Source organism: Rhinolophus sinicus, linkage group LG10 (genome assembly GCF_036562045.2).
Source record: "Rhinolophus sinicus isolate RSC01 linkage group LG10, ASM3656204v1, whole genome shotgun sequence".
Lineage (NCBI taxonomy): Eukaryota > Metazoa > Chordata > Mammalia > Chiroptera > Rhinolophidae > Rhinolophus > Rhinolophus sinicus.
In genome coordinates this window covers 110,525,483-110,552,276 of record NC_133759.1, presented here as the reverse complement: position 1 = coordinate 110,552,276, position 26,794 = coordinate 110,525,483, and the positions used below count along the sequence as shown (strand labels likewise).

Genomic DNA, 26,794 nt, shown 5'->3' with positions numbered 1-26,794 from the left:
CCCAGCTGCCCTGGAGTCGCCAGTGGCTCCCAATAGCTCACAGAGGGCAGATTCCTTGGGGTGTGCCCTTCACCGCGCTCGCCGAGGCAGCCCCACTACTCATCAAACTGCCTCCCAAACGGCCTGCCCTGCCCACATGCCGCCCAGCGGGATGTCCTTCCAGAACCAACCCTGAGGCCCCCGGCCCTTGCCTTCTCTCCAAATTCCTAGACCACCTCATCTTCACCGCTCCACACGGATGCCTGACACCTGGCTGTAAGGGCTCTCGGCAGGGTGTCCTCTCCCGCGTCCAGCACAGCAAGAACTCACGCCCAGGCCCAGCAGGAAGGCTCTGCCCGCCCACCCCGCCCAGCCTGGCAGTACCAGCGTCCACCAGCCGAGGGACCTCCGAGCGGATCATGCGTAGTTTCAGCCAGTCGGGCAGCAGCAGTGCCTCCTCCGATGTGTCCACCAAGAAGGCCGTAGGCAGGGGCTTCTTCTCTGGGAACCAGATGTCCAGCAGAGCCTGGAACTCACTGTCACCAGCTTCAGGAAAGACGACAGGGTGAGTAACAGAGATGGCTCAACGAGGCCCCTCCAAATGTCACTGTCCAGAGCCTGGGCCCCGCGAACAACTGGCGGTCAGGCTGGAAGGACCACTGCATATCCTTGCTTCATCAGCGGGAATTGAGGCCCTGGGCCGGGGACAATCAACCGTGAAACCAGGAATTTCACTGGCTGGGCTGAGAGCAAGGAGGCGGCATAGGAAGGTGTCCCGGGCACTGCCCACAGGCATCTCACGACGTCACTAGTATGTGGCCAAGCAGGGAGGAGTCACTGGACATCACAGGCCTGTAGACTTGAGGGTCTCCACGGTTTAGGAGGTCCTGCCATGCACAGGATCTCACACGCTTCCCCAGAACCCTCTCGGACAGGCAGGGAGAGGACGATCTACATTTGGGCCCTGCCCAAAGCCAGGGTGGGCGCAGAGCCCCTCCCATCGGCACCCCCTGCGGCCGGGGCAGGTCTCACCGGCATAAAGGAAGCCTGCCCCAGGACAGGCCCCCCACCCCAGCTGCCCGCCCACAGCGGCCCGTGGGCTGCTCACCGCAGGGCGGCCCGAGCGTCAGAAGGATGACCATGGCGTGGACCACCAGGATGTGCATGGTGGCCGTCTCCCCACTGGTCCAGCGAAGGAAGACCTGGTCCTGCGACTCCGACTGCGGGGGGAGGAAGGGGTGAAGGGCCGCGGCTTGGGCTGGGGGGGGGGGCGTGGGGTCCAGGGTGGGGGCCCTGCCCGCCTTACCCAGCTGTACACCTCCTCCCCTTCCTTGCTCTTGCGCATGCGCCGGACGTAACGGGAGAAGATGGAGAGCAGGGCCGCCAGCACAGCGTCTGACTCTGCGCGGCAGGAGCGCTTGGAGAAGAGGTGGGTCATGATGGTGGAGCGCTCCACGATGAGCCGGGCCACATCCTGGGGACGAGCAGCCGTCAGAGGGCTCCCAGGGGCCAGTGGGAGCCTGCCGTTGGCCAGCCCCGCTGTCTCCCCTTGTCACACCAGACCAGCAGCCCACAGGTTGGCACACCCTGTGAGGCTGCCTTTAGTGCCCCACCGTGCTCGGCACAACCGCATGCCCAGCCAAGAGCGCCCACTGATGGATTGCATGGAGTGCGCGATTCTTAGGCCCCAAAGGAGAAGGCCGTCTGCCAACAGCCAGCACCATCCCTACTAGAACCCCAGCAGAGGTGTTGGGCACGCCAGCCACCACACCAAAGGCTCCTAAGAGTGACGCCTCAAGGGTCTCTGCCTGGCCAGTCCCTTGGCAGGAACCAGGCTGGGAAGAGCCCCGTCCAGGGACCTTTGCTTGTCTGCCCATGCCCTCATCCCACTCACCCCCAGGAATCGCGCTAGGTCACCAAGCCCAGAATGAACCGACGGGAAAGCAAGGGGAGAAGAAAGCTGGCCAGAAAAGAGTGATCGAAGAGGAAATGGGCACGTGCCTGAGTCCAACTGCCCACCTGCTATGGAAGCCACCTGGGCCGGCCCACACCTCACCCTGCCCTCTGAGCAAGTGCCCCTAGGTGTGGCCAAATCACCTCCCAGAGCGACAAAGGCCACTAGACACTGAGGACCACAGCAGCTAGTCTGGCACCAAGTTTTCCCACACTCGATGCCTGCTCTGGATGGTAGGCCACCAAAAAAGAAGCCGGGGCTAGGAGCCTCCCCCCGAGGGCGGCCCTGCTGTCCCCACCCCTCACCAGCGCCAGGTCGCTGTGCTGGCCCTGCTCCTCCACGGGCGTGTGCTGGGACAGGTACACCAGGTAGGCGCTGACGGTCTGTGGGTCAGTCTCCATGTGGATGGCCTGGGGTGGGGGGGCTGTGTGAGCGCGCTCCGTGGACAGTGCACTGCCTGTCCCCACGGCCACGCGAGGACCTCACCTGCTGCAGCGCCAGGGCGGTGGTGGCCCTCACACTGTCAAACAGCGGCAGCCTGGGCAGGTCGCGCAGCAGCCACTGGTAGCCCTGCAGCGTCTCTGTGTCCCCAGAGTCCTCCTCCACTGGGGGCTCCTTTTCCTCCCCGTCCCGCAGGCTGCCCTCCGACAGCACCAGGGACAGGCCCTGCAAGCAGATACAGGTGCTAAGCCAGGCCTCCACACCACGCTCGGCCGGTCACGCCAATCTGGGGACAGACTGGTTCCTGAAGCCCAAGGAGGGCACGCGGGCTGCCAGGTAACAGACGCCGCGTCCCGTCAGAGCTGCTGGAAATGCAAGGAGGAAGCAGCAGCACGAGCAGTTCCTTCAGGAAACTGTCGTTCAGCAAAGCCTGACGAGACATGCAGGACCAGACACCAAGTGACCTGGGACAGTCACACTGCCACTAGAGAAGGAACACCGGACAAGGAGGGGGACTGGCTCCGGCAGATGTTACTAGAACCATTCCTTCTGTGCGTGGAAACTGGCGAGGAAGGCGGTCTGGGGGGGTAAAATAGTTCCCCTTGGCGCGAGTGGTGCCGGGGAGCGGAGTACGAGGGTGGCGCCAGCCGCCGGGCTCACCTTGATGGCCAGCACCCGGGAGGCCACCTGGGAGGAGCTGAGGCGCCGCAGGAAGTAGTCCAGCACCTCGCACGTGGTTTGCTCGTCAGCCTTGGGGCCCAGCAGCAGGTCCTGCAGGCGGCCCAGGAGTTGCTGCTGCTTCTGCTGCCTCTGCAAGCACAAGGGGAGCTCAGGGTGGGCGGCAGGGCCAGGGGCAGGGTGGGGTGGGCGGGCGGGGCCAACCTGCCGCTTCTTGGCCTTCTGCTCCTTGCTCTCGCTCTCTTCCTCCTCCTCTCCGGTGGAGTCGTCGGCAGCGTCGTGCAGCAGGAACTCGCACAGGCACTGCACGGGCAGCACGTCCAGGGAGCCCTCGCTGGACTGCACCAGGTCGGCCAGCCAGGGCATGGACTGCGACGAGGCCTGCAGGGGCGGCGACACTGAGCTCCCGCAGACTCAAGCCTGCCGCGTTCCCTTCCCTGCTGTGCCCATCGGCTGCCATTCAGGCAGGCGCAGTCCTGGGCGGTCCTCGCACCCATCCGGGCGCCCTCCCCTGGCTACGGTGTTGTTTAGCGCCAGAGCTGCGAAGCCCGTGAAGCCCGCCGGCCCGTCCGCAGACTTACCTGCCTCTGGATGATGTTAAGGAGGAAATCGGGATTTCGGCTCCGACACAGCAGGTGCCCGAGGCGGAGGGACTGGTTGAGGCTTTTCACTTGGTCCAGGATGTGAGGGGGAGGCCTCCGGGGGGGCCCTCTGAAAGTCCCAGAGAACACAGGCGTGTCAGAGAGCCACACAGAGCCCCCAGGACAGCACAGGTGAGGGCGGGCAGGGGACCGCCTGCCTCCTGCCCAGGAGCAGATCCCTGCTGACACCTGCTGCTGAGTGCTCAGCCTCACCAAAGCCGGGCTCTAAGGAGACCCAGGACAGTGGCCCGGGCTGGCTGCTCCAGGCATCCTGCCCATTCCCACCCACCAACGCGTGTGACCCATCACCCCGGTTCAAAGCGGCCGGAGGGCTGGGGGTCCAGTACATACTGGGGGTCCAGGCTGGTGAGCTGAGACAGAAGGAGGCTGCTGTTCTCGGTGATGGTCTGCTTGGTGGAAGCAGCTGCCAGATGCCCCTCGAACGCCAGGATTTCCTGCTTCTCCCGCTGAGAGATCTGCAGCTCCCGATTAATCATCTCTGTGCGGGTCTCCTCGTCCGTCAGGGTACATGGGGGGTAGGAGTAATTACTGGGGACCAGACAGGGAGGAGCTTGGTACTGTGCCATCAGAGGCGCTCAGGGCTGCCCCCTGCCACCCAGCTTCAGCAGTGCCAGCAAAGTCAGACATCTGTGAGGGGCTCAGCGTTCTTCAGAGCCCATGCCTGGCTACCTGCTCGTCCCCACGACAGTCTGCTAGCTACCTCCACAACTAGGCCCGACTGCTGTCAGAATCCTGAACCCAGAGCTGTGGTCCAGGACACTCCACACGGGAACCCCTTCCCACAGGCAGTGGGCCCAGCACACACAGGGCATCCCTGGACCGGCCCACTGCTGCCAGAGCAGTCTCCTGTCCCATATTCTAAAATCGAATCTGCCTTCCTGTGATGCCCACGCGTCCCAGGTTTGTCCTTAAGGCCACTGTCAGTCCACTGTCAGCCACAGGACAACCCTTCACAGGTGTGACGGGAGCAGTGTGTCCTATGCACCGGACTCCCACACAGGCCAGAGCCTCCCTCATGTGCACACACAGGCCCGTGTCCGGCCTGGGCCACGCGAGCTGCTCTGTCAGCTCCTGAGGCGCGAGCACGCAAGGTGGCAGCGAGGGGGCCACACTACGTGTGGCACCTGGCGCTCAGGCTGCGGTGGGACCCCATGCCCGCTGCGTGCAGACGAGGTTCACCAGCAGCTCTCACATCTGCCCCTGTGAAAACCACCCTGACCACTGGGTCCCTTGTCGCGATCTGCCAAATCCCATGCGGCTCCTGACGGCTCTGCTCTGTCACTCCTGGCACCACACCACCCGTCCGTCTCACCAAGTGCTGCTCGGGATGGCCCAGGGCCCCGCAGCCTCACTGCCCCCAGCAAGGGGAGCAGAAGGAAGCTCTGTAGCTCAGGTTCCCAAACTCCAGCCCACGGTAACGGGAGCCCAAGAGGCAGCTGAGCTCAGGCTCCAGGGCAGCCAGGGGCCTGGCCTGCGCTCTGCTTCTCGGCACAGCGTGGCCTAGCCCGCCCCGGGCAGCCTGTCCCAGCAGCGTGTGCTGACGTACTTGGTCATCACCATTTCCATGAGCATCTTCAGCGTGGGGTACTCCTCCCAGGCGGCCAGGCCTAGGGGCAAGGAGACAGCAGGTGACGGCTAAGACACAGCATCCCCGCACAGCTCCCCACTGGCCTCTGGGGCCCCTCTTCCCAGCTCGTCATCCAGTCCTCAGCCAGGCTCTACTCCAGGTCCTGACAAGCAAGATGCCCAAAGGAAGAGATGTCAATGCTTGGCCAAGGTGACCTGCGCTGGCCAGAGGCTCTCACCGATATTCTCTGGGTTGAATGCAGCAACGACCAGCAGGAGGGGCCACGCCTTCCAGTAGAGGGTGGAGATGGCGAGGTTCGGAGGCTGATACCTGAAACGCAGGGGGCCCATAGCTCAGCCTCAGGGCATAGAGGCCCAGGCCAGGTGGCATCATGATTCAGTGATGGACCAACTCGACAACTACTTTGAAGATCGTAACATTGGGATTTGTGCCCTCCTTAGAGCCGATCCTCCAGCAATGCCTGTGCCCCCAGTAAGTGCACGTTGGAACCACGACATGGCTCAGAGTCCAGCACTGGGGCTCTGTGCCCATGCCCACCTCCAGCTCTGAGCTCTGACTAAGCCTCGGTCTCCCATCTGTGAAATGGGAACAAGGCAAAGTAACAAATGCTCAGTAATGGGTAGTTCTCATACTTGTTCTGTGTCAGGAAACCTGAAACAAGCCCCAAATGCATCAACGTGTAATGTGATAACATTTAAAAGTCACATTAAATGATGCAAGTGCAGCCCTTTCCGGTGAGAAAGTGGACAGAGCTGTTAGAGAATGACGTGAACCTGAGATGCGGGCTTGGAGGGAGACGCAAACGGGCTGCCAAGTGAAGACGATCAGGCCGAAAAGCAGCAACAAGGAGACAAACTGCACTACAACAGCCGCAAAAAGGAAATCCAACAGAGGGCCTGCAAGACTTACTTTTCTAATAAAACCCACAAGAACCGGGCAACAGTCCTCAAATGACCTGTCATCAATGCGAGCCTTCCTCAAAGGTGGCTTCTTTGTGGGAACTGACAAGCTAGGACCCAGAACAGCCAGACAGTCTTGGAAAAGCAGAGTTGGACAGCTCATACTTCCCAATTCAAACTCAGCACTGAGGTACAGGAATGGGGACGGGGGCACTGGCGTAAGGACAGACGACAGGTTAACGGACTAGCACTGAGAACCCAGAAACAGACCCACACAGTATGGTCAGCAAGGCTGCCAGACCTTCCGCAGGAAAAAGGAGCTTTGCATTCCTGGTGCTGGGGCAGCGGGGCGTCCACATAACAAGGGAGTTGGACCTGCACCTCGCACCACACGCAAAGATCAGCTCAAAATGGGTGAGAGTCCTAAACGTCAAGAGCAAGCACTGTAACATTCCTAGGAGAAAAACAGTATATCTTTGTGACTTTAGGTGAGGCAGTGGTTTCCTACGTGAGACACCAAAGCCCAAACAGCCAAGAGAGAGAAGCCGGCCTCACCGGAGGTGGAATTCTTATGCTTCAAGAGGTCAGCGCAGTAAAAGCGGGACTCCACAAATAAACCCACGGGTTACAGTTAGCGGTGTCTGACCAGGTGCAATAGGATCAGAGGGAGAAGGAAGACTTCCAGTGAACGGGCTGGGGCAACTGCACTTCCCCGAGTCTGGACCCCTGCCTCACTCTGTATGCAAAGTGAACTCAAGATGGATCCAAGACCAGAATGTAAGAACCAAAACTATAAAACTCTTAGAAAAAAAACACAGGCGTAAATCGTCATGACCCAGAACTAGGCAATGGTCTCTTAAGTAAGACACAAAAGCACAAGAAACCAAAGAAAAATAGATTAAATTGGACTTTATCAAAGTCATTAAATTCTCGTGCCTCCAAGGGCACAATCAAGAGAGTGGAAAGACAACCCCCACGTTGGGGGAAATAGCTGCTCATTACAGATCTCATGAGGGCCTGGTACCCAGAACACTTTCAATAAGAACGCTTACCATCCAACAACAAAGATTGAAAACACCCCATTTAAAATGTTCAAAGGACGTGGACAGACACTTCTCCAAAGAAGACACACAGATGGCCAAGAGGATGTGAAAAGATGCGCAGCGTCATCGGTGATTAGAGAAACGGAAACCCCAAAAGCTGGTGGGGATGCCCGTCACCCACTAGGACGGCTCCAGGAAAGAAGAGAAGCACTGGGGAGGATGTGGACAAACTGGGCCCTCCGCCGTTACTGCTGGAACAGGACAGGACAGTGGCGAGTCCTCCAAAGTGCAACGTGTGACCCAGCAATTGTACTCCCCGGAGGACCGAAAGCAGGTGTCCACACAGAACTTCTACATGAACATTCTCGGCAGCACTGTTAACAAGTCAAATGGTGGAAACGACCCAAGTGCATCATCGGAAGAACGGATAAAAAAAGTGTCCGTTCTGTCCACATGAGGGGTGCTATTCAGCCACAAAGGACTGAAGCGCTGACTCTCACTACAGTGTGGGTGACGCTCAGAGAAAGAGGTCAGACGCAAAAGACCATGTATTTCATGACTATTTACATAAAATGTCCAAAAACGTCAAATCTGGAGGGACAGAGTAGATGAGTGGCTGCTAAGGGCTGTGGGGGGCGGGCATGGGGAGTGACAGCTAATGACAACACGTCTTGTAGGAGGAAATGTTCTGAAATTCCGTGGTGGCGATGGCTGCACAACCCTGTGTGTGCACTGAACACGCCGAATCACACACTTTAAATGAGTGGAGCATCTGAGAATTACATCTCAATAAAGGGGTTAAGAGAACAGTACAAGCCCAGTGTTGTCTCAAAGATGGATAAGGTGTGACTGCTGATGAACACGAGACAGCAAACGGGAGGACAGGAGAATCACTAAAACCCAAGTGACGGCGGGAACACAGGCCTCAGTCACTCGCTGGACAGGCCACCAAGAGCCGTCCCATGGGAGCCAGGATGGGGCAGCCACCCCTGGGCCTTGCGGCCGGGCCTTACCCTGGAGGAAGCTGGATGTTGTCCGGGTGGTGATAGGTGCACAGGTTCAGAACAGCATCGAGCAGCTGCACCCTCTCCACCTTCAGCACTTCCACATCTGAAACGCAAGGTCCACAAGCCCGTTCAGTGGACACCAGGGCACAGGAGTCAGAGAGGAGATGGGGGCCTTGCCCTCCAGAAGCTGGGGGAGGAGGGGAGAGACTGACGTCGCCACAACGAGAGAAGATGAAATGTGACCAGCGTGCCCCAGCAAGGAATGTGAGAGCAGCTGTTGAGCCAGCCTAGGGAAACTGAGGCAAGTTTTCACTTGGTGTTTGAGCTGGTTTTAGAGAGCAAGCAGGACCGTTAGGAGAGCAACACAGCGGGCACAGGAAGGGGAGGGACGTGAGGACGCACGGGGTGTCCGGAGCAGAAGCGCCGGCGTGGCAGGCGGTGGGGAGGACAGCAGCCCTGATCACTGTGGGCGGCGCCCCCGCGGCCAAGGGTCAGATCCTGGCCCACGGGGATGGCAGCCACGTTCTAAAAGCAGGGGTGCTGTAGTCAAGACAGCAGCAGCGGCCCGTGAAAGGAGGGGCAGACAGAAGCGCCCGCGATAGGAGGGTGTGTGCCAGTCCCAGGACGGGTCCCAGAAGCCGCCGAAGGACTAAAGCAGTGCCAACTCAAGACCGGGCAGACGGACGCAGGCCCAGCCCAGTGCAGGCCAGCTGGGTGCCCACATGGCTTCCACAGGGGTGCGGGGGGAGTGGACCGTGGCAGCGCAAGGCCGTCACCCGCAGGGGCCAGGACAAAGCCCTGAGGGACCCTTACCGTCCGCCTGCACGGCCGCAGCTCGCTTCACCAGGTGGTCAGCAAGCTCCATGGCGTCCGCGGGGCCCAGCGGGAGCTCCCGGGACAGCCCGATGACCAGGATGCGCATCAGTGTATCCTCCAGGATGGGCACCTCGGAGCACAGGCGGAGGAAGAAGCTGCGGGGGGGCGGAGGGCGGGGCTGGGCGGGGCCTGCGCCAAGCACCAGGGCGGAGGCGGGGCCACCACCCACCCCCTCCCACGGTGACTTGCTCTGAAGCCTCTCTGGACAGCCTCCCCATCCTGAGGAGGAACGTGGGGAGGTGCCCGGCCCTCAGAGGGCTCAGGCCAGGGGGCGCACAGGCCAGACTGATGGGGGGGGAAGAGCGGGAACAGGCACTAGGCAGCAGAATCCAAAGGTGGGACGCGCGGGGCAGGGTAGCCCTGGGCTCGGGGAGGCACAGCCATGACACTGGCCAAGGGAGGAAGGACGTGTGTGTGCAGCTGCCTGGAAACAAGGAAGGGAGTGGTGTGGGGAGTCGCTGGGGTGTCACTTGCGCTGCAGGGCGCGGGCTGAGCCTGGGGGAGTGGAGGTCACTGTGCAGACACCACGCACACCAGGGTCTGCGAGGCAGGACCGGGCAGGCGGCTCCTTCCTGGAGCGGCCCCACCCATGCACACAGGAGCCACGGCGGCAGGCCTGCTCACTTGCGGTCACTTTCAGGTGGCCAGTTGTCCCACTTGTAGTAGGTCTCCGGCTGCTCTGTGAACAGCACCTTGTGGAGGCTGCAGGGAGGCAGAGAGGGCATCAGGTGTGGGTGCCCAGGTGACAGACACGTCCCCGGCTCAGGAGTTGCCTACCCTGAGGCCTGCGATCCCAGGGCACCTTCTGGAGCCTCCAGCCTCCACCCCTCCCCCTGGCAAGGCAGGGGACTGGCAGAGGTGAGAGCAGCAGCATCTCTTAAGCACCAGCCTCAGCCAGACAGGACCGCACCTCCACTGGACAAGGAAGCCCTGCCTGCGGCTCCCACAGCACAGGATGGCCCTGCTGTGGCTCCCATGAGGCTGGGGTTAGCCAGTGGCCACCTCTGGGGTCACAGGCTTGTGCTCGGGGAGCCTTGTCACTTGTCAGCCAGCCTAGGGAAGCGGCTGCTGGTCTTTCTCTAGGGCCACGAGTGCCACGCAATGCTGGGCCCGTACCAGTGCACGTAGTCCTTGGGGGCGAGTTTGCTGATGGAGGGCACGACCGTGTGCAGCCACCAGACTGCGTCCCGCTGGATCGCGGCGATCTGGTTCTGGAAGGACCGCAGCACCTCAAGGTCTGAAAGGTTCAAGCAAGATTACTGTGTGTCTGCAGGCAGCTTGGGGCAACAAACCTCTCAGCGTCCAGTCCAGGGCTGGGCACAAGGAGGCCTGGGCGCCACGAGGCACTGGGCACAGCCCCATCTCTAAACCATCTGTGGGTCACAGAGGGGGACAAAAGACACGAGACGGAGCCGCTTCTGGAAGCTCCCTTAGTCTCTGGGAGCTGTGCTGTGGGGCCACCCTGCTCCTGCCCTCTGCTTGGGCCCTGGGCACGGCCTGCTGCCCCGGGAGCGCCTACTGCCACCGGGCCTGGGTCCTTACTCTTCTTCTCTCCTTTGTCCCAGGCGATGCCAGCCTCCTTCACCTGGGCCGTGATGCCCAGCATCATGGACACGGCCAGCACGTCAGTGATGTGGACCACGAACCGCTCCTGCAAGCACAGCCTGGCTCAGCAGCATTTGTGCCCCAGAGGCGTCACCCACGCCCCCACACACAGGCAGCTGGGCTGGAGTGTCTGGGGACCACCGTGCCAGGAGAGCCAGGAAGGAGGAGGAGGCCGAGAGCCTGATGGCAGCAAGACCAGGACAGGCCACAGGAGGTTCAGCCAACAGAGCTGACAAAGCCACCACCCCAAGGAGCACGCCCCCACTGGCGCTCTGCCAACTTACCTGTGTGGCGTTGGAGGCCCCCACAACCGGGCCGATTCTACCGCCCCCTCCCGCACTCCAAAACCTACCCAGGGCAGACCGTCGGCGTCACCCTGGCTTTCTCTCAGTCCTTTTGGCTCCCCTGGCTCTGCCGGACACCACTCTGACCCCACCTCCACGCCCAGCCCGGCGGCTACTGACTCCCCTGGGCCTCTCACAGGACAGAGCCCCGCTGACGTCTGGGACTGACCGCTGCCCACATGGGGCGCCACGCAGAGCCCAGCGCACTGCACAGGGCACGAGGGGCAGCCGCGCACCTTGAACTCCATGTCCAGGTACTGGGGCTCCTTGCGCTCCTGCATGAGGCCGAGGCAGAAGGCCTGGAAGTTGATCTCGTGCTTCGTCTGTTTGATGATTTCACGGAGCAGGGCTCGCGAGGCCCGCAGGTAGTCGTCCTTGCTGGTGAGCAGGTCCTGGAACACCATGGCCAGGAACTGGGGCAGACAGAGACCAAACTGGGCGCTGCTGGGGTGTGCCAGTCGCCACCAGCCTCCACCCTGCCCTGGCCCACACCTGCCATCAGGACCTGCTGGGTCCTACAAGCAGCCTCCCCAGAGCCCTGCTGGAAAGGTTCCTGTGCCGGCCTTTCTGACACAGGCAGCATGTTCACAGGCTGACCTGTCCCCAGACAATGGGCACGAGCCTGCCCGCTGCATGGGCCGTGCTCTGTTGAGAGCAGGATTGCTCTTACTACTCTCCTGGCAGCTGGCCTGTGGGGACCTAGTGCCTGTGAAACGAGGGGACATATGTGTCAACAGACACTGGCTGCCAGGCACGCAAGCCATAGGGACGAACGAACACACTGGCCCGGCCTGCCACACCCCAACCTCCACCCGGACGACTGAACCACGACTTTCCCTTAACGGGTGCTACAAGCGACAGGGCTGACTGCGAGGGCTGGCACTGTGTGGACACGACATTTCACACACCCGAGCCATTTCAAAGCCTGGCTTGTGGTAACAACGGGCTGCTGTTCTCAGCTCTCTTCAGAAGGGACGCCGGGGACAAGGGACTCATGGCCAGGCGCAGCGGCAGCGCCAGGAGGGCAACACAGAAGCCTGCAGACAGCCCTGGGACCGACTGCACGGCAGGCGTGGTGCTTGGAGCTCACTGGCACAGCCCCCCAAGCGCCTCCCCCCACACAGCGGGCAGCGCAGCCACCGTCACGCGTGCCTCTGCAAGCTGACTGCAGGCGGGCACTGCAGGCCGGAGCCCGCCCAGCGCCGGCGCTGCCCGCAGAGCCCACCTTGGGCGCCAGCTCCGAGCTGTGCTGCAGGACGGTGTACAGGACCTGCATGTTGTTCGGGTTCCGGGCGTTGGACAGCTCGTTGAAGATGACGAACTTGATGGTGGTGCCCAGGTTGTCCTTGTGGGCATTCAGCAGCTCCCTGCACACGAGCCATGCAAATGGGACCCAGCACAGTCTGGGCCGCCCACAGCCACCCCCACCCTGCACCCTGCCCACCGCACCTGACACACAGCATGTAGTGGTTGAGCAGCACCTTGGGCTTGAGGCGGATCTTGATCAGGTGGGAGACGACGTCCATGTCCTCGGCGCTGTGCGTGCTGCAGTTCATGCACACGGACATGAGCAGGTCCTGGGCTGGCCGCGTCAGCTGCAGGGACCGAGCAGCTCTCAGACGGGCCACAGGCGGGCCCTGCACCCTCGTCCCGGCATGCCCTGCCCTCGCCCTGGGGTTCCACATGCCCTCACTTTGGGGTTCCACGCGCCCTCGCGCTGGGGTTCCATATGCCCTCACCTTGGGGTTCCACACTTCCTGGCCCTGGGGTTCTGTACGCCCACATCTTGGGGTTCCACGCGCCCTCGCCCTGGGGTTCTGTACGCCCTCATCTTGGGGTTCCACGCGCCCTCGCCCTGGGGTTCTGTACGCCCTCATCTTGGGGTTCCACGCGCCCTCACCCTGGGGTTCTGTACGCCCTCATCTTGGGGTTCCACACACCCTCCCCTTGGAGCCCCATGCATCCTCACCCTGTGTCCCACGCCCTCACCTTGGGGTTCTGTAGCCACATCTCCAGCCTCTGCACAGCCATCAGCCGCACTTCCTTGTACCCGCAGGTGGATGTGAGCAGCCGCAGCAGGTTCCGCGACACGTTGTCGATGGGCTGGCGCCGGTTGAGCTGGTCCCGGAGCATGTCCAGCACATACTCCTCCACGCTGTCTGCGAGGTCTTCATACCTAGGCCAGGGAAGGATGGAGGAGGACGGAGCAGGAAGGCAGGCCCTCCCCGGGGGCCCACCCCCGCCTCCCAGCCACGGGCCACGCCCGCCGGAGGGAGCCTCGCCGGTGCCAACCTGGGCATGAGCTGGCCCTCCTGCTCGGGGCTCAGCTTCTCCTCAGCAATCAGGAGCTCTGTCTGGCTGTCGTCCTCCTCAGTGAGGGAAGGGTGAGGGCTGCTCCCTGCAGAGCGGGGGACTCGTGGACACATGCACCCGGCCGTCCCGTGGGCACCGCTCCCCCACTTGGGCTCTGTGGCGGGAGGTGACCCAGGCCTCCCGTCTTGCTGCAGACTCCCGTCCCGCCCCACCCGGCTGGCTCCTCTCACCAGCACTGAGGTCCCCTCCGCTGCGCGCCGCCTCCCCCTGCAGGAGCACGCTCTTGGGGGGCATTTTGGTGTGAAACGCCGTCTGGATGTTGTCCACGAACGTCTTGCAGTGCGGGCTGTCCACCCAGATCCTCTCCCCCAAGGAGTCCTCTATGTACACCTGCCGTGAGGAAGCCGACCTCCAGGCCCTGCAGGCAGCTCGCTTCTGCCTGCCCCGGTGCTCGAGGGCTGGGGCCTGCTTCCCGCTGGGCTGTGGTAAGGAGCCCTGAACACTCCCAGTTGCCTGGAGGGACTCCCAGGAAGCCCCCAGCGGCCAGTGCAGGCGACAGGATGTGCAGGGCCACCAGGCAGACAGCCCCGAGAGAACGCACCGTTTGCGTCTTTCCCTCCCAGGGTCCCACAGGCCCCCCCCCCAGGGAGGCAGACTCACCTTGACGAAGATCTCGGGCCAGTTCTCGTCCTCCTCGTACGCGGCCATGAGGAGGTTACAGGCCAGCACGGACACCAGGCTGTTCCCCTTGGCCTTGAAGTTGATGGAGGCGTCCCGCCGCAGGAGGCTGCACAGAGCCTGCAAGGGACAGCGCATGTCGCAGGGGAGGCCAGGGAGAGGGACAGGGACACAGGCCGGAGGACTATCCGGCTCTGCTCATCCCTTCCCAGGACAGAGGAGGGGACGCCCAGCCCTCACCTCGATGACACCTTCCGTGGCAAAGATGTTGGGCTTGATTTTGGCCAGGTACATGAGGCTCAGGTACAGGGTGCTGTCTGGCTTGGCCCGGGTGACTTTCAGCTGCTTCACGGCCCCACACAGCACCCCCTCGATCCTGTCATCATTGCCCTCCAACTCGGCAGCCTCAATCTCGTCCAGCAGCACTGGGGGTGGAACTACCGGTACACATGGCCCGTCAGTCACAAGCAGAGACTGCCCATCAGGGTCCCACCCCGCCCCCGAGCCCTAGGACAACGGGGCAGCCACCAGCACAGCAAGTGAGGGTCTCAGGGCTGTGCCACAGCTGGCTGCCTCCACGGCGGTGCTACAGCAGTGCCAGCCACCGCCGGTGTGCCCAGTTCACACCAATGATGAAGGCCATGGTGGCCACGCACAGGTAGAGCCCTATGGCCCCGGGTGCCCTGCCACCTCCAGGCCCCCGTTGCTGCGTCCCGCACGGCTACCCAGAGTTACCTGGTCCCACAACACATTTATTTTTTCCTAAGTTTTCAAATTAATTGGCACAATGCTGTTCATGGCTGACTTTTCCCTTCAGCTGCACTGCTTCTTTGGTCGTCTCTTCCTAACACGTTTATCCTGCCTTCCCTCTTTCTGGACCTAGCCCCAGAGGCTCTTCTGTTTCAACAGTCCTTGCAAAGGGCCCCCTTTGGTCCTGGCCTCTGACCCTCTAGATAGAGGATGCTCTCACCCTCTACTCTCCTCTAATATTCCTTCCTTGCACTTTCTTTGGGTTTCATGCATTTGCTGTCTTACTTCATCTGGCTACTTGGTCATCGGCCTCCCCTAGTTACCAGCCAGCACATGCTTCTCTAAGGCCCTCTCAGAAGTGCCTCGGCTCTGTCTCACATGCCCTTTACATGGCACTTATTTCTGTTCAGTTTTGGACATTTTCTAATTTTCATTTTATCTCCTCTGACCCAAGAGTTTTTTGAGACTATGCTTCTCAATATCCAAACATGTGGAGGGAGGTATTGTTACTGATTTCTAACTTCACTGCACCAAGGACACCCAGAAACAGTCACTGAATGCTTTCCAGATGCCAGGAAGAAAAGACAAATGCGCGGGACAGACGGACGGATGGACTAGAATTACGGCAGATCCTGCCTTGAAGACATTCCAAATGCCAAACATGATAAACAGCCTTTTGCTTTCTAAAGATGTTTGTGAAGTATGTTATCATTCAGAATGTTTTTAATAACCATATTTTATTTAATTTTCAAAACCACCTTTTACGGAAGGAATAACAAGCACAGGTAGTAACTCAAAGAGCTGTGGCCTGAGTTGGACCTCAGCCCCGTAAGGGCTCAGTCTTCATCAGCACTGGCCGCACAGGTTAAGGCCCCTGAATCGAAGGTCATGGTTGGAGGCAGCTGCCGCTGGACTCATTCCCAAAGCACAGTCCCAGCTGTATCCTCGACTCTGCACGCCCTCAGGGCTCCCAGTGCTGTCGCCACTGCTCTGCGTGCTGCCTCCACGAGCCGGTGCCCTGAGCACAGTTCCACCTCCAGGACACAGGCCTCTGTTTAGTGGTTTCTGCTCCAACATCCCTGACTGCCTCTGAAAATCTAATCAATCCTTCAAGGCCAATGTCACGTTACAACTTCCTGATGAGCCTTCTCTCTCCCAAAGCTGTCAGCTAAGTACCTATTCCTGAACACCTGGGACCGGCTACATACCTAACAGATCTGATCTATAGGACATCATGGGGTCACCAGAAATAATCAATGTGAAGGAGGCAGAGAAGCAGAGGCAGTTTCAGACGTGTGCAGAACCAGAAGCTTCATGTAAACAACAGGATCAAGGTACGTTTCAGATTTTCCTTTAATGTTGTATTAATACCTTTTTGGCTAAAGGAAAAAAACGAGGGTGGTAAACTTTTCGTTGTTTGTGTCTGGGGTGAAAGGAAAAAGGAAAGCAAACCTCCTCATCCCAGGTAGAGAGGAGCTCACTAGGACACACAGCCCGAGCGAACAGCACCCGGTCAACCTCGGCACCGCGTATCCTGTGCTCAGAACAGTCTGCCACAAAGGAGGGGCCAACAAACACGTCCGACGGACAACTGAACCAGAGGAACCAGCCCATTCCCGGGGTACAGCTGCTGGCCATCTGCATCGACTCTCACAGCAGCTCCTCCCCAAAGGGGAGACAACCCAATGGTACAACACGTCCCAGTGATGACGCACTGCCATGTGCTTGGTCTGCTCAACTTTAAGGAGCCAGCCTCCCAGAGAAGGCCACTGAGGCCGGAGCCGTGACGCGCCCAACGTCCACGCCTGCTCCTGCCACGCAGCAGCAGCACATTTGGGCCCCAGACCCAGTCCCTGCCCTCTGCTCTTGCCCCGGTCACGTTCCTCATCCCTGTCCCAGAATTTGGAAGCACACGTGGGGTAAAGTCCCCTGTGCGAGGAGCACAGTGAAGAACTCGCAGATGACCCCTGTTCTCCATTCTCCAAGAACCTGCTAGCCTTACAGCACGAAGCCTGGAATGGGCCTTCACTGCAGCCCTGCTGGGCTGACAAGGTGTGGGAAACATTCTCTGGGAAGTCCAGGGACCAACCTTACCTTCAATTGGGACCACAGATGGTTCTTTAATCGAGGGAGAGATAGCGCGTTTTTCTGCCACTGCAGCCTCAGCCAGGCGCCCCAGGGCACTCAGAGGGGGTGTAGAGGAGAGTTTGGGGCGTTTGGTGAGGCCAGTCAGAGCCGAGGCACCGGCCAGAGCGGCCGCAGCGTCCCGCTTGCGCTCGGAAGGCAGGCCGGAAGGGGCGGGCTTCAGCAGGGTCGACGCCGTTTTCGAGTCATTGGCCTGACCCTTTGAGCCCAGAGCTATGAAGTCTCCTGGTGGAGGGTGCCCTGCAGAGGAGGGAGGTGAGAAATGTGCACCTTTACATGTCGGTTGAGGTGAATCCAACCTCCCGCTGTTTCAGAGGAGCAGAAACAAGTCCCCCAGCACGTCCACAGCAGAGCTGGGACTAGTGTGACAGTCACGGCGATGCTGACAGTCACGCACACCATGTTCACTACAAGCCAGGCCATGTCTGATGCGCGTGTTTGCTGCATCTTCAACGTCTGAGAGGGGCATCGTTCCTCTCCCTTTACAGAGGAAAACAAGGCACAGGGAGCTCAGCTAGCGAGAGGCCGGCGGGCTCGCCTGCCCGGACACCACTGCGCCGGTGCGGCCGCCGCCTCCGGGCCCGGGAGCTCCTTCAGCTGCTTTACTGCCTGGGATGCAGGACGAGCCCAGCAGTGTCCTGGAGGCAGCCACAGCGGCCCCAACTCTCCCTGGGACCCAGAGAGCCGCCCCGGACCGAGGGCCAGGCGACCCCGATTCCGGAAAAACGGTGGCCGGGGAGCAACTACGCCCCCGCCGCCCGCCGCAGGCGGGAGCCGCGCACCTGACGGCTTGGCCGCAGCGCTGGGCCTGCGCACGGTGGTGGGCTTGGCTCGGTTCATTCCGGCCCCTTCCCCTCGCCGCTCCTCGCTGCGGACGCGTCACCGGGAGAGGACCAGCGCCGAGGCTCATTCCACTTGCGCGCTCATTCATTCGTTCCTCTGACGCTCGGGGCCTGGGGGCGAACGGGCCCCGCCGGACGGAGCGAGTCCGGACGGGCTGCGTGAGCGCCGCCTCGGATCCGCCGGGAGAGCCGATCTCGCCGGCTGCCGCCGATCTCCTACAAGTGGCCCACGGTACCCAGCGCCCCACCACCACCCCGGCCGCCCCGGAACCGGAAACCGACCTCAGAGACCCGACTTCCGGGATAACCGGAAGCAAAACAGCGCAGCGAGAGGAGGGCGGGCGGAGCGGTGAAATGGGCCACGTCGCCTGCGCGGTGCCTGCAGCGCCCTCTGGCGACGGGAGGTCGGCGGGGCCTCGCTGCCGCTTGTGTCTATCCAGAGAGGAGGCAGCTGTCACCCTCTTTCTGCAGGTGAGGATGACGTGATTTAGTGACGTGCCCAAGGAAACACGGCTAGGAAGGGTGGCATCGGGGTTCAAATACACACGTGCTGGTCCTCCAGAGTCCTGCTCTCCCATTTATGGGTCAAAGGGCAGGTTCTGGGGTCCCTAAGGTGGGAGGCTAGGAGGGAGCCCAGGGACCAGGAGTGGGCACAGTGCAGAAGAGCAGGAGGGGCCTGCCAACTCCAGCCCGTCCTCGGGGCATGGAGGCCAGGCCCTAATCAGAGACTCGGCGTCCTGGCCTGCACAGTGGGTCATTGTCATAGTCACCAAGGCTCCCGATGCAGAGGCCGGGGGCTCCATGCTCACGGAGACGCTCATGCCCTCCTGTGCTAAGGGTCCCACCCATCCTAGAGCTTCTCAGCAGTCCTGGGGCTTCTGGCTGTAGTCCACCTCCCCACCAGGAACAAGGAACTGAGAGCAACAGCCCTGCCTGCAGCCTGGCCACTTGCTGGGTGACCTCCTTGTGGGGAAGCCCTGAGGGCTCCCTAACAGCTGAAGCCCGCGTGAAAGGAGACGGATGCAGGTAAAGACATAGCACATTCCTAACAGATCACGCGCTGCAGAAAGGCAGCTGGCATAGGTAAACGGCACTGGGCATGGGTTAAAGCTGTGAAACATCGTGTTGAGTGACTGCTGGCAGTGGGGGGAAGCTGAGCTTTGGAGGGAGCAGAGGGAACGGGGCGGAGATCAGATGAGAACTCACAAAAAGTGCTCATTGTCCATGCGCTGGACCAGCTGTGTCTGCTGGCTGGTAATGGCCAAAGTCAGGTGTGCAGCAACCTGGACTGTCAGTGTAGCCACGGGGCATCCCGTCAGCGCTCTTCTCAGAAGCTGCTGCAAAAGGACCAAACAACTTTTCCGTGATGGAGCAACACAGTCCACGGCCAGCAGAAAAGCTCGCTATGGACTAGTGTGTAGAAAGTGACCGCCTCTATCTAAAAGTAAACAAATTCTGGAAAGAAATACACCCAGTGGTTCCCGAGGTGACGGGGAGGGTGGGCCATGCATGCCATCCATTCACTCTGTTTCAGTATCGCAATTATGTGAATTGTTTCCACTAGGAAAAGAAGAAGAGTGCACTTGTCCGGTGGGGCTGTCACGGGATCTTCCCTCCCACGGCCGGCCGCTGAGGTCCCAGCCTCCCCTGCCCAGGACAAGTCAGGCAGTGCGGCGGCCGGTGCTCTGCCTGTGCTGGCCCCTCCTTGGCTGGCTTTCTCTGCTCTTTCTCACTGGACAATCTCCTCCTCATCCTTCAAAGCCCAGCCTCCCAGCTACGTCCCATCCTCCGTGAAGCCCTCAGGCTGCCCCACCCCAGCAGGCAGTGGATTCTTGTCTGCTGGCCCCTCTGTCATTGACATTTGCTGTGCTCAGGGGCAGTGCCTCCCTAGGACCAGCTGGCAGAGCAAAGCCCAGAGAAGCCTGGATGCTTGGGTCTGGGTATGGCAGTCAGAGGGCGTGGGGTCAGATGGACACTTCGCTAGCAGCTCTGGAGGACTGCTTCCCCTGAGGGGTCAGCCTAGCCAGCCCAGGAAGGAGGAAGGGCAGCGAGGGGCCTCAGTAGCTGCAGTTCGTGGGGGACACCAAGGCTCCCCCAGACGCCTCCTGTGTGAGCTCCCTGGGGTGGCTGTACCGCACCCCAGGCCAGGTGGCCTGATTCAGCTTGAGACGAGGTGTTGCAGGGCACTCCCTGCAGAGGCTCTAGGGAACTGTCTTTCCTGCCTCCATCATTGTCACAGGGCCATCTCCCTTCGGTGTGTGTGTCTCCTTTTCCGGCTCTCATAAGGACCCTTGTCATTGGAGGTAGGCCCACTCTAATCCAGGACAACCTCAATCCTTATGATGTACAAAGACCCGATTTCCAAATAAGGTCCATCCTGAGGGTCCGTGTGGGTGCTTGCAGCTCTGCACCAAGGACCCTAGGCCTGGGACCTGCCTCCCTTCCTCTCGCTGTCCTGTCCCAGCACCATGGTCTTGTTGCAGTTTCTGGAACCTGCATTTTGCTCATCTCAGGGCCTGTCCTCATGCTGTTCCTGTGTCAGGACCCTCAGGCACTCCCATGGCCCCTTCGCCCTGCCTGGCCTTCCTCTTGCCCTGTCCCCGTAACCACGGCCCCAGCCCCCACTGGACACCTTCTTTTAGAACACTGCCACCCCTGGGATCCTGTTACTCCCTTATTTGTCTCTTTCTTTACAGCCTGCCTCCCTGCCCAACGTAAGCCACCAGTGAGCCACCAGCCGTACCTGGTCTGCCCGTCGCCTGCTGGGCCCAGAGGCCCTGCCACACTCAGTAGATGTGGGCGGGATGAGGGAAGGATGAGTGTGAAGCCTTCAGCCCGGAAGGTCCCATACAGGAGCCATAATTGTTAGGAACTAGGTCCTCGGTCCGGCGTGGAGGGGAGTATCAGGCCTCGGACCCCCACCGTCCCTGGTCGTCTTTGCTGTGACCCCCCAGCCACAGTGAGAACCTTCCCCCCCACCTTGGCCTACTGACTGTGTGGTGGGCTCCCCCTCACTGCTGGTGGAAGGAGGGAGTTCCTGCAGTAGAGAGCAGACTGGAGCAGCCAGCAGGGTGGGACAGAGTGAGCAAGGACTTGCCCCAGGCCCCCAAGGGGAGATGGGTGACGTGGCAGGTCTGCAGCTGCTTGGGTCTAACGGCTTCTGGGCCAGGAAGCAGCTGCTCCCACCTGCGTGGCCTGGGCCCAGGCCTCCCTGCGCGGGTCAGGTGTCCCTGCCCAGCCCAGGCCTGGCACTTCCCAGCACTGGGGGGAGTGGGGGTAAGGTGGGGGACTCTGGGGGAACAACCGCAGGGTGCCTTGTGCGGCTGGTCATCTCCCAACTACCTCGTCCCCTAAATTTAGTAACTGCTTCACCCGTGCTGGAAGCCCCACATCAGCTCAGTGACAGTTTCAAAGCAGTGAGTCAGCAGTTATCAGGACTCAGATGCCCCTTCCTGGGCGGGAACGTGGAGACCCATCTACATTCAAATGGAAGTTTCTAGAATTTCCTCTGTTGATGAGCATTGGGGGGGAGGGGAGGTGCGGTGTCACCACTGGAATCTGCCCAGGAGATGCCACTGTGCTGAGGCTCCCGGCCAGAGCAGGGGGAGGGGACAATGACTTCTCATGGGCCAGTGCCCAGGACCCTGGCGGCTGAACGGAAGCTCCAGCAAGGCAGCCTCTGGCTGGAGGCGGGGAAGTGCTTTCCAACAATTGTCTGAAAATAGACCAGGCCGGCTCACGAGGAAATGAGTCCCCCATCACGGGAAGGGAGCAAGCGAGAGCAGGAAGACTGCTTCGCAGGGGGTGGACCTAAGGTCTCTGACCCCAAGAGGCCCTGAGTCCTCCAGTTTTCGACGACCCGCACCCCAAATGTTTGGAGATGTGAAGCTCAGGAAGCAGGATTAGGGCGCCAGCACCTCACCTGCCCCCCAGGTGTGCTGCTGTGGGAAAAACTGTGGCTCGCTCCCTCCAAGACAGGACTTCCAGGCCTGGGATGTGCTGGGCACAAGCTGACTGGGTGGGAGACATTCCCTCCCACTGACACCTGTGCCCCCACGGTGGGGCCAAACCCCTTGGGCCTCAGTTTCCCTTTCTGTTCAGTTAGGCTCAGGCAAGCAGCTCTCGGGTAGGGCACTGGGACGACCTGATTTTACCTCTTCTGTCTCACTGTCCCTACACACGATCAAAATGTCCCCAACACTGTTGTGGGGAAGGGATGGGGCTGCTACAGAGGATTTTGTTTCCTTGTTTTAGCTTGTTCAGGTTTCCTGCAAAGAGCGTATACTATGTTTGAAATTAGAAAAATATCCTCATGCACTTGCCTTAAAAGTAAATAAATAAATATCCCAGAAATCCAACCCAGGTCCTACTCGTGGTTCCCAGTCAGTGTTTTTCACTGAGAATTGCCACCACCCACTCACACTACATCAGTGTCCTGACTTTTGGCTCAGAAACTGTGGTCAGGGGCAACTTTTCCCAGGTGGGATTGGTCTAGATGAGTCTCAGGCTGAGGAAAGGCCAGTGGAGAGAGAGGAGTGTCCGATTTGCAGAGATCTAACATCAAGTCATTTGACATATATCAGTTGTTTACAAGCTCCATTATTCACAGAGGTCCTGTGCTGTGACCTGTCATGGCCCAGGGTTGACAGGTCAGCTGGGCGACTCCTGTGGGGTCTAGCACACAGTTGCAGATGGGTGGTGGCTGGGGCTGGAGGCTGTGCTAGCCGTGCAGGGGCCATAGCAGGGCCACCAGCGTGTCACTTGGACTTCCTCACAGCATAGCACTGGGTTCCCAGAGCAGGAGGCTGAGGGACAGAGCCAGGCAGAATCTGCGTTGTCGTGCAGTACAACACAACAACACAGAGGTATCTGGTCTTTGTCCTGGTTCCTGGCACAGAGCTCCTAAAACCCTGGGCATTTCCTGAGCGATGAGGGTGATGGGAGCACGTTTCCAGATTGAGTGCCTCCCACCCATGCCTGAGGTTCTGCTGACAAGGTGGCTGGGGAGGGGGCCTCCAGGGAGCTCCAGGTTGGGGGCCTGTCACCGGAGGACCTAACCATGATTAGAGGGTTGGAACTTTCAGTCCCACGTGCAGACCTGGAGGGGAGGTGGCTGGAGATTGAGTTCATCACCAGTGGCCAGCGGCTTAAATCAGTCATGCCCATGTAATAACACTGGGATGAAAACTCTTGAACAAGACCTTCAAAGAGCTTCCGGTTGGTGAACACACGGAGGTGCTGGAAGGGTGGTTCCCCAGGGGTGGGGTGGGGGGACATAAAGTTCTGTGTCCCTCTACACCTTTGCCTTGTTCTAGCATCTCTTCCACCTGCAGATTGTTGACTTGTACCCTAAGTCCACGCTTCCCTGAGTTCTGTGATTTGTTCTAGTGAGTTATTGAGCCTGAGATGGGGGATCACGGAAACGCTCGAGTTTGTACTTAGACAGGCAGAAGTGCTGGTAACCTGGGCTCCAGGACCTGAGATGGCACCTGAAGTTGTGGGAACTGTCTTGGGGGACTGAGCCCTTGACCTGTGGGGACTGTGCAGACGCTTGGGTTAGTGGCAGAATTGGACTGAATTGTAGGACACCCAGTTGGTGTTTGGAAAAACCAACCCATTCCTTTCATGACCTAGCCTTGATGGCACCTGATGGCACTTCTGCTGTCCTCTGTTGGCCAAGGCTGTCATAAAGATCTGGCCAAGTTCACGGCCACACACACTCGACCTCTTGGTGGATAACACTGTGACAGCCATCTCTGGAAAACAGCGCACTACAGTCATAACAGCATGGTGACTTGGCTATTGGCCTGCAACAGACCACAAATATCCGGTAACAAGCCACGCCCACAAGCTGGTGGACATGTGGGTTGTTTCGGTTTGGGGAGATTACAACTAAGACCAGAAAAGATACCTGTGCACAGCCATTCCCTTGAACCCGATGTCACCTGCAGACAAATCGCCAGGCCATCCTGGTTCTCTCATCCTCCTTACCTTGGAGGTGACAGTGCTGTCTTGCTGGCGTCTTCAGATGATTGTAATGAGTGCATGCTAAGTACCTCACCCAGTGTCCGGCGCACAGAAGCAATTCAAAATTCACAAAATTGACAGCTACTAATATCATTGTTGCTGTTTGGGGTGGGGGGAAGGCGGCTGTGACGTCGTGACTTGCATTTCCTGAGAGCAGTTTCGCAAGCACAGCACCACTCACATTCTGTGTTGGGTGACTCTGTGTTTTATGGGCCGTCCTGTGCTCTGTGGGATGTCTACCAGCATCCCTGGCCTCCACCCACTAGATGCCAGGAGCAATCCCTGCCCCAAGTTGTGACAATCAAGAATGTTTCCAGACTTTGCCAAATGTTCCTTGGGGGACAAGTCACCCCTGGATGATAACCACAGCCCTAGACCGTCTCTAAGCTCCATAGGCAAGAATGGCGTGTTTATGTGCAGAATACACGTCTACCCCGCCCCAGAGGCCCCTGGTGAGCTGTCCAGGTGGAGGGGGATGGTTTGGGCTCCCCAGCTGACCCACCTCCTCTGTAATTCACAGGAGTTTGGTCACAGGCACTTAGAGAAAGCAATGAGTGTCTGAGTGGGACACTGGTGGCCTTGCGCAATTACCTGGGTCTCAGGTGCCCACCTGGAAAATGGAACCAAGCTCTCACGTTGCAGTCATGTAATATGCGGGCTATGGCCCCAGGTTGGGGTGGCGGCTGCAGACGTGCCCTCTCCAGCAGGCCTGCTGGCAGCTGATGGACTGTACATATTAACTGGAGCAGCAGGGACTTTGCCTGGGGGTGTGCTTCACAGAGAGGACATGGCTGCCATCCTGGGAATAAGGGAGGGGTGAGGAGAAGCATTTTCTTCAGGAATCTTGACCGAATTGCTCTCCAATTGTGAACAGAAATCAACTGTCTTAATAATAAAAAGTACAGTAATGATGACTGTGACAATGACAGCCTTTTCGTTTGGCAGCTTCCCCGTCTGATCGTCAGTCAACCCTCTTTCCGGCAGAGGGATGCAGAGGCAGGCTCAGAGATGGGCCCTGGCCCACCCAGGGCCACAGGCTGGCCAAGGGCAGAGGGTGCTTTGGAAGCCCCATTCTGCTTCCTCCCTCTGCGGGGCCCCTGCCCCTTTCCCAGATTTTACATGTGGAGGGGCCCCTTTCCCCTCTGCTGGAGGAAGAAAGACCATTTCCAGACCGGTGCTTTCATGCCTGGCTGCTCCCCAAGTCGACCATCTCCTTCACCCCAGAAGCCAGGTGGGGGCAAGCAGACAGGGGCTCCCACCATCCCCTGAAAACCCCCACCGTGGCCATCAGCTGCTTCCTGGCAGAGGCCCCAGCCTGCAGGGCCCTGGCTGCAGGGTACCGGGCTGGACACCCACACTCCAGGGCACTGTCCAGGCGGAGGTGTGGCCCGCCTCTGCTCAGCCAGCATGTGCCACTCGCCTGGGCAAGTGCTTGTCCCTCCAAGGCTTGTTCCTTATCCTCAAAGGGTGGGCATGGGCAGAGCTGGACAAGGGACAGGCAGAGCAGAACACAAGTCATCTGTTCTATGGTCAGCAAACATCCGTCTGCAGGCTGACCCTTGCGGGGCGTGGGGTGCATGGGCTGGCCCCCTCAGCTCCTAGACAGCTGTTCTTGCCTGCCCATGGGGGAGCGTGTGGCAGGATGTCCCCAAGTCTGGCCTGTCCAAGGTTCCAACCCCCCAAACCTGGGGGTTTTTGTGGGGGCCCTTGGGTAGTGACTGCCGGGGGCTTCTTCAGGGAGACCAGCTGCCCCCTCAGGGCTAGAGCTAGTCCCTGTGTCTCTCCTTCCCTGCATTGTAATTGAACTCAGAGCCTCAGCGTCCCCCTCTTTCCCTGGACCTCGGCCAGGGCCACCTTAGTCCACCCAGGGCACTGCCCACCTCCACCTCTCAGGAGAGAGGGAGGGGCCCTGCCCCTCACAGCATGCCCCAGGCCCCTCCCCAGGAAGCAGCCCTGCACAGCTGTGTGGTAGGGCAGGCAGATCCCGGTCTACCCCAGTTTCAGGCCCTGCCCGCCACAGGACTCTCCCTAGTGAAGAGGGGAGCTTATCGGGCAGAACCACAGCTGCCGCTGCCATAAAGCTGTAATAAAGGGGGCCATTTATCAAGGCCGGCCAGGCACCGCGTGGAGGTCTTCACGGCTGTTTTGAAACTGAATCCTCACAACAGTCCTGCGTGGTTCCTTTTATTTTATTTCATTTTTAACTTAACTTTATAGTTTTGAACAGGTAATACACTTACACAGTCCAGCAGTCAAAGCAAAACAACATAAAGAGGTTTACACAGAGAAGTCTCATCTCTCTCCCAACCCCACCCACCAAAGGCAACCCTTTTTTATCAGCTTGTTTACCTCCCAGCTTGTTTACCTTCCTCTTGCAGGTCAAGACAAACACAAATACACGTTTCTATCTCCGTCCCTTCCTTACTAAAGGAGCACCTTATACAACCTTGCCTTTTCATTTACAGCGCAGCAAAGCCTTCCTTGTCTGTGTACAGGAAAAATCGGCTGCGTTCCTTATTCACGGCTGCATAGTACTCCACCACACCCACGGTGTCCCAGTTTACTTATTATTTTTCTTTTCACTTTTTTTTGGTCTTTGTTGTTTTGATTTCTTAAAATGTTTCTGTCCTGCACTGTATTTAGCTTGGTCCTTAACAATGACAGCTCAGTGGTTTCTGACTTTTTATTACAGCTGATGCCACGACGATAAGCCTCGTATATCCCCAATTTTCTCACATGAACAGGAGTGTCTGTGGCACCGATTTCCAGCCGTGGGATTCCTGGGTCTGAGGACAAGTAAGGTAAGTAACATAAGTATGGAAGAAGCTGCTCATGCCCCTCTGCCCGCCCCCCGGCCCAGCAGTGTGTGTGAGTGCCTGTTCCCCAAGCCTTGCCATCACAGGATGTGGTCTGATTCTTGGATTCTCATAGATGAGAAATGGCATTGCAATGGCATTTTAATG

General features: G+C 59.5%; 2 protein-coding genes across 4 annotated transcripts in view; one reads left to right on the top strand and one right to left on the bottom strand.

Moving 5' to 3' along the window:
• INTS1 (integrator complex subunit 1) overlaps positions 1–18,070 on the bottom strand; it is a 29,872-nt gene extending 11,802 nt beyond the window's left edge. Inside the window, exons 1-26 of one of the 2 annotated variants that reach the window (XM_074314027.1) lie at positions 17,745–18,070; positions 16,912–17,202; positions 14,308–14,504; positions 14,050–14,187; positions 13,620–13,779; positions 13,369–13,474; positions 13,066–13,252; positions 12,526–12,671; positions 12,302–12,443; positions 11,313–11,489; positions 10,670–10,778; positions 10,244–10,364; positions 9,752–9,829; positions 9,065–9,222; positions 8,258–8,354; positions 5,520–5,611; positions 5,261–5,321; positions 4,045–4,242; positions 3,634–3,763; positions 3,257–3,433; positions 3,035–3,184; positions 2,420–2,599; positions 2,239–2,343; positions 1,286–1,453; positions 1,088–1,199; positions 364–525 (exon numbers count right to left, since the gene is read on the bottom strand). In XM_074314027.1, coding sequence (XP_074170128.1) covers positions 364–525; positions 1,088–1,199; positions 1,286–1,453; positions 2,239–2,343; positions 2,420–2,599; positions 3,035–3,184; positions 3,257–3,433; positions 3,634–3,763; positions 4,045–4,242; positions 5,261–5,321; positions 5,520–5,611; positions 8,258–8,354; positions 9,065–9,222; positions 9,752–9,829; positions 10,244–10,364; positions 10,670–10,778; positions 11,313–11,489; positions 12,302–12,443; positions 12,526–12,671; positions 13,066–13,252; positions 13,369–13,474; positions 13,620–13,779; positions 14,050–14,187; positions 14,308–14,504; positions 16,912–17,202; positions 17,745–17,802 — 3,700 coding nt within the window. In that variant the 5' untranslated portion in view covers positions 17,803–18,070. Of the gene's footprint in view, positions 1–363; positions 526–1,087; positions 1,200–1,285; positions 1,454–2,238; positions 2,344–2,419; positions 2,600–3,034; positions 3,185–3,256; positions 3,434–3,633; positions 3,764–4,044; positions 4,243–5,260; positions 5,322–5,519; positions 5,612–8,257; positions 8,439–9,064; positions 9,223–9,751; positions 9,830–10,243; positions 10,365–10,669; positions 10,779–11,312; positions 11,490–12,301; positions 12,444–12,525; positions 12,672–13,065; positions 13,253–13,368; positions 13,475–13,619; positions 13,780–14,049; positions 14,188–14,307; positions 14,505–16,911; positions 17,203–17,744 lie in introns of both variants that reach the window. The other variant, XM_074314026.1, reaches the window with a different exon arrangement.
• Positions 18,071–18,454: 384 nt separating this feature from the next.
• LOC141567329 (uncharacterized) lies at positions 18,455–20,616 on the top strand. 2 transcript variants are annotated; one of them, XM_074314029.1, is made up of 3 exons: positions 18,455–18,830; positions 19,369–20,107; positions 20,501–20,616. In XM_074314029.1, exons 1-2 carry the CDS (start codon positions 18,586–18,588, stop codon positions 20,087–20,089), a joined length of 966 nt encoding a protein of 321 aa, XP_074170130.1. In that variant the 5' UTR covers positions 18,455–18,585; the 3' UTR covers positions 20,090–20,107; positions 20,501–20,616. The 2 variants fall into 2 exon arrangements, with proteins under 2 accessions (XP_074170130.1, XP_074170129.1); XM_074314028.1 differs by lacking the exon at positions 20,501–20,616 and having other exon boundaries at positions 19,369–20,235.
• Positions 20,617–26,794: the final 6,178 nt, after the last annotated feature.

What these genes read in the sequence shown, in the direction of transcription:
- LOC141567329 (XM_074314029.1), top strand. Translation starts at nt 18,586, where the DNA reads ATGCAGAGGCCGGGGGCTCCATGCTCACGGAGACGCTCATGCCCTCCT. An exon ending in GTGAAAGGAGACGGATGCAG is followed by an intron (nt 18,831 to 19,368) that starts GTAAAGACATAG and finishes TGTTTCCACTAG; the next exon opens with GAAAAGAAGAAGAGTGCACT.